Genomic DNA, 5,922 nt, shown 5'->3' on the forward strand with positions numbered 1-5,922 from the left:
TCCCCCCCCCCCCCCCCCCACACACACACACACACCAATGTTACCTGTGGCATGGGTATTCTTGGTTTTGTTTATGTGGCTGTGGTCTGTTAGGGGCTGGAGCGGACATTTGTTAGGGCTTTTTGGATAAACAGCTGCTTGCAGATGCAGGTCACCAGATTCAGTGGCCAAGGATGGTCCCTCTGGTTCTGTGTCCCTTATTGTCCTCCTCCTGTTTTCTGGGTCTCCCCCAGAATCTGGACTTGAAACCACAGTAGCTTCAGGCCCTTACTGTTAGGTGATCATCAGCTTTTGTTTTTCATCTGAAAAGGCTCTGCTATGGAAATAGGGTATCCCAAACCCAGCAGAGGCCCAGATTGCCCAGTCTTCCTCCAAGCTCATTGTTGTATCAGTCGCAGCCCACCAGCTCTGCTGCTGCATGTTTGCTTTATGGCATTTGGGTTTTTGCTTGCTGTGCTAGTGCAGGTTCCCCTAACTCTGACCTCTCCAGGCCTAAACTTGTCCCACTTCTGCTCCTTGCACATTGCTTTTACAGCAGGAGCAAGCTGGCAAGAAAAGGGAGAGAATTGCAAGTGAGCCTGAAACAGAGCTGCCAAAGCAAGAAAAGAAACGGCCAAAAGCCTCCCAGCAACCAGAGGAGCAGGAGACGCCAAAGGAGTTCACCCCCTTTGATTACAGCAAGTCTAACTTCAAAGCGTTTGCAGGTAAGAGCAGGATTCCCATAATATGGAGCCACCAGTTGCCAAGCTCAGCCTTGTGTATGGGGTAGATGTCAGAAGCCCAAACCATAGCGCACCTTTTCCCCTTACAAAGTGAAGAATGGGAGGGATAGAACGATAGAATGGGAGGGATAGCCTGGCAAAGAGGCCAGCTCACCATCTGGCTGCCTCATTAAACAATAAACAGGATGGTGCGTGGGATGTCCTCTGTGGAATTACCTACTAGCAGCAGCTGCTTTTGCAACACAACAGACGAATGTTCTATTCAGTTCCAGCAGCTGGAGAACGGAGGGAGGTGTTGCACTAGCATGTAACGAGGTTGTTTAAAGCTTGCTTTTCCTTCATTGAGGTGTTCTTTCATGGTATGGAAGGGCAGCTCGAGCTATTACCTGTAGCTAAGCAGCCACCTGCAAAGGCTTGTTTAAAAAATCTTCCTAACAGTGATTCCTCTCCACCCTGTGTCTTTCTCAGGAAGCAGCAAGTCCAAGCAGTCCTCGCAGTTTGATCCAGCCAAGCAGGCCCACACAGGCAAGGTAAGGGAGCGTTATGAAAGGAGGAACAGCAAGAAAGATGCTGTCACCAGGCCAGAGGGTCTCCCTCAGAGAGAGGCTTCTCACCACAGCCATGCCTCCTAGTGCAGCCTGGTTCCTGTACCCATCCTCTTTCGTATTTAATTGAGGACCGCTGGTTCCTACAAACTTTCCTAATGATCTTTATGCCTACACTTAGAAAATTTGAATGAGCTCACGTGTGAAACAGTGGCCCTAGGGCTCAGTTCCTTCAGTGCCTGGCAAAAACCTATTGTACAGGGAGAGACAACATGGGACAATGGGGGAGCGTGGTGGGGACGTCGAACCTCTAGGAAAGGATGTACAGATCCCTCTGTAGACTTGCTAGCTGCGAAAAATTGCTCTCCAGTGGAGTCTGGGCCATGCCCAATGGCTGGAACTGGTCTGCTCATTGTAGATGGAAAAGAGAATCTTTTCCCCTGTAAAACTCACTCGCCTCTTAAATAAGCAGAAAACATTGTGTGACCATAGGGGGGATCAGGCAGGGTTAGAAGTGACTGCGAGTGCTACATGGACTGTTCTTTTCAGCACTTACCTCACTAGCACTTACTTTTCCTTTCTTGCAGAAATTTGGTGGAGCCAGCAAACTTCAACAACAAGCTGGAAATAAAAGCATGTCCTACCTCGCTGGGAAAACCAATAGGTATGTTGGCAAGTGGTCCTTGCTCAAGTGAGGGAGCATTTCCTGCCTGAGTGCTGTGAAGCAATAGGCAAAGAAGCTACTCTGCCTCAGAGCAAGAGGGGTTCTGGGCATGCTTAATGTGAAGGTTACACAACACCTACTGGTGTTTGTTTCGCAGCTTGATGTCGGCTTCAGAAAAGAGCTTGTCAAAGAATGCAGTTAAAGACAACCTGTGCTGAAGGGTGTGGGGTGAGAAGGACTGAGGAATCTAGCTCTAGATCCTTAAGTTTAACCCAGGTGTGTGTTGGCATGGATGAACATCCCAGAGAGGTTTATCCCAAAGATACTAAGTTTGAAGCTGCCCAGACCTCCCTCTTTTGAGGGAGGAGAGGAGACAAGCAGTATCACAGCCTTGCAGATCGCCTGCAGCTGTAGAATAGCAACATCGCCTTTCACCCAGCATTGAGGTGGAGAAAGCAAGAAAGATTTGACTTGACTGCCCCCTCAGTACAGCCTTGCTCTCAGATTGTGGATTTGAGATCTCAAGTGTGAGCTTCGCACTGGAGGCATTTTAAACTCTTTCTGTAACTGTTTCTGCAGGGGCTCCAGGCACAACTGGCCAAAAAGATAGTGATTGTGAGAGACCTCTGGGAACAACCAGTGACCAATAAGTGGGAACTCTTGCCAGACTGTGGAGAAGCAGTTATCAGTCTCAACTACAGTTTTGTACAGAAATCTTTTTAAACCATTAAAATGCTTTTTTTCCCCCCCAAAGGGAAAAAAAATCTTAATTGCTTTGGCTTTGATCCTTCTTACACTATCAAATCTTTGTTAAAAGTAGATCTGGAGTCCTTAAGCTCCGTTGTAGGCTAAGCCCATTCTCAGCCTGTGCTGCAGGGAAAAGCAGACTCCCATGTCTTGGATGGACATGGGACAAACATAGCAGGTGTCTGGCTTGGCAGACATACCCCACTGTCTCTGAGAAGGAAGTAGGGCCACAGCTCCTGAGCACCATAGATATTGCACACCCACAGAACTGCCCATCCTGCCTCCTCTTTACACTACAGTGACGCAGGCAACGTATTTGGTTCCCAAGCTGTAATCTCATGTGTTCCATACTCATGAGTGCAACTACTTTTGAAGTGAAAATCAGCAGTAGCTGCTTTGCCCAGACAGTACAGAGGTGATGCACAGACTTGCTGAGAGCAACGTAACTAAGTTAAAATGGTTGGAATCGGCTTGGCAGTCTCACCCCTACTCCTTGGTACCTCTATCTTCAACCTCAACCCTTGTTCCAGATGCTAATGACTGGAGGCTTGTGATGTCCTCGAGACAGGTATGTAGCCTCAGTTGCAGAACTGAAGCACAGAGCCAGCATGACTTGGCTAACTCGCAGGTAGGGCTGGCACTGGAACCCAGATCTCTGGAGACGTTCCTACCATCCAAGCCTTTGTGCTCAGATCTGCATCGCCTCATTTTATCCATCTCATTATTTTATCCACCCCTTTGTGCTTGTGGTGGAGCTTGACCTGTTAACCAAGGCAGGGTGATAGGAACTAAGTGCATAAATTCAAGAAGTCCCTTTCTGTGCTCTAAAATATGGAGCCACTTGTACTCCCAAGAGCTTCAGCTTACAAAAAAAACCAAGTGCCCATCTCTTCTGCTTATTCCCAGGCCTGTTCCTGGTTTATTTTTTGATTTGGGTTGTTGGGGGTTTTTTTGTTAGTGTAGGAGTTTTGCCATGAATAGTGTCAGGCAAGTTACGCTGTGGAGCATCGCAGCTCTGTCCTTTGCTACTCATAAAATCCATTTGTACAGCTGAACATTATGCCTGCAGTGTGTCTTTGAAGAGAGGTAATTGGAAAGCAATTTTCCTTATGAATATTATGTGCCATTCCCACAGCCTACTTTCAACAGTCACTGCTGCTGTCAATTGCAATTTCCTTTCAGCTTTGCCACCTCTGCTATCTTTTTTAATTGAGGTAGCAGTGACTTTATTGAGAGCTCCATTGGCTGCGGAGATTAAAAAATCCTGGGGTTTCTATAGCCTCTCTTCACTCATTTAGAAGTGTATACAATGTAACATTTTCAAAGTTGCTCTTAATTTTCTTCCTTTTTCCCCTTTTTGAATTGAGGCTTGCTGCCTCAGGTTTTAAAAAATGTTCTTAATGGAGGTGACTGGCAAATCTATGCATGCTTTGTCTACTGATGCGTGATTACAGCTGTCATTCAGGTGCAGCGATATGCTGCAGTCCTGTAATGCATAAAAAACAACCAAGAAAAACATTTTGGCCTAAAAACTCAGTTTTGATAACTGCTCTTTTTGTACAGCTTTTTCAGCATGTTCTTTGAAATTTTGCGCCGTGTTTTATAATGGGTTTTTTTGGATGTGTTCCAGGGCATGTTATCAGCGGAACAGAAATTATTTCCCTAGCATCTTGGCACTGAAAAATTAATTAATTTAAAAAAAAAATGGGGAGTGATTTGGGATGCTTTAGTTAAGGTGCCTTTAAATGGCTCTGATTTTCTGAAAATTAGGCCCCTCTAAGGTGTATCCAGTCAGTCTCTCAAATTCGTTAGTTATATCTTCTCAATCAACATGTTAATTACTGTGCAGTAATTACCTCTTTCTTGGCAACTCAGAAGCAATTTGATCTTTTGGTGACGAGGACAGCCAACCTTTTGAATTTAAGTATGGTTGCCTCCCTTGTTGAAATGGATGTGCCAGTTGTGTCATGCTTAATAGTTTTCATAAAGAATTGTTTCAGTATAGCACTATAAACACCCACTTTGCTTTATAGGAACATTAGCACTAGAAAGCAAACTGAACAGTAGCTCTAAGCATCTTGGGATGAAAGTGGTGTATGGATTATCTCTTGATCTTTCTGATAGCCCTTCTATCTCCATACTCTTGCAAAAGGATCAGATTTTGTGCAACGCAGGATCTCTTGAGCAAATATTGGCAAGATTTCATAGAAGCAGGCTGCTGTCATTCCCCAGTTTTACCTGTGACAGGTTGAGTGTTAGATCTATGTTGTGTCAGGTTGATGGTGGTTTTCTGTAGAGTTTAAATGATGGCTAGTTTGGATAGGGACAATATTGTCCCAGGCAAGGAGCTGTACTAGACCCTTGGAGGTCCCTTCCAACCCTGCTTCTCTGTGCTTCTGGCCTGTCTGGTGTGACCAGCGCTTACGGATGCCAGCTGGGAGGACAGTCGCTCACCCAAGTTACTAGGCAGCACATGTACCTGTTGCAGATCGGGCCATCTTTTTTTGTGGAGTGGTGCTCTGCACACCAGTTATATGTCAAAACTTCTTTCCGTATCCTGTCTAGTCGTACATTAGAGCACCCTGATCATCAGGATAATTGACCTGCTGGAGCTATCCTTGCCTTTCATTTTTTTAAACAATTTATTCCAGATGATAGGAACAGCATTCATAGTGCAGCTGGGCCTGAGTTGAAGATCGAGACCAGTATGGTCTATGAGCAGATATAGGCAGATCAATATGAAATCTTCCCAGCGCAGTCCATGGGCCAAGGGAAGGAGCGGTGCCAAATTCTCCGCAGCTGATGATAGTCGGTTCTCCTCCGGGTATCTTGTCCTTTGGCACAGCCGACTCTGAGCACGGTGCTCAGCGCCTCCAGCCCTTGCTGCTCTCCCACCTGTTCCCCCAGCCCCACTTCCTCCCCCAGCATCTGAAGGAGTGAGCGGGGGTCACAAGCGCTTGTGCTCCCACTAGTCTGCCAAGGTGCATCTCTGCCGGTCTCCACCAAGCTGACGCCTGCCCAGGACTCGAGCGGCCGGGGGCGGGGGCTTGCCCTGTGCCCTCCCGCCCCGGAGGCTACAGGGGAAAGGAGCATCCTCGAGCTCAGCAGCCAGGACAGGTTCGTCCCCTCCGGCCCGTGTCCCGGAACGTGGCCCCGGGGCTCCCCTGCAGCAGCAGCACCCCCGGGCCCGCCCTCCGGCCGCCTTTGTGCGCGGGGCCCCGCCCCTCAGCCGCAGGCCCCGCCC

The 5,922-nt window shown here is 47.6% G+C and overlaps 2 protein-coding genes across 2 annotated transcripts in view; both read left to right on the forward strand.

The window, feature by feature from the left end:
- The window catches only part of EXOSC10 (exosome component 10), an 18,715-nt gene extending 16,014 nt beyond the window's left edge, over positions 1–2,701 (forward strand). The window contains 4 exon segments of the mRNA XM_019511738.1: positions 536–704; positions 1,191–1,252; positions 1,855–1,931; positions 2,511–2,701. Coding sequence (XP_019367283.1) covers positions 536–704; positions 1,191–1,252; positions 1,855–1,931; positions 2,511–2,541 — 339 coding nt within the window. The 3' untranslated portion in view covers positions 2,542–2,701.
- A 530-nt stretch (positions 2,702–3,231) lies between these two features.
- Positions 3,232–5,922, forward strand: part of SRM (spermidine synthase) — a 9,225-nt gene continuing 6,534 nt past the window's right edge. Inside the window, exon 1 of the mRNA XM_019511549.1 lies at positions 3,232–3,246. Coding sequence (XP_019367094.1) covers positions 3,232–3,246 — 15 coding nt within the window. The remainder of the gene's footprint in view (positions 3,247–5,922) is intronic.

Source organism: Gavialis gangeticus, unplaced genomic scaffold (assembly GCF_001723915.1).
Source record: "Gavialis gangeticus isolate Ggan-Ray unplaced genomic scaffold, GavGan_comp1, whole genome shotgun sequence".
Lineage (NCBI taxonomy): Eukaryota > Metazoa > Chordata > Crocodylia > Gavialidae > Gavialis > Gavialis gangeticus.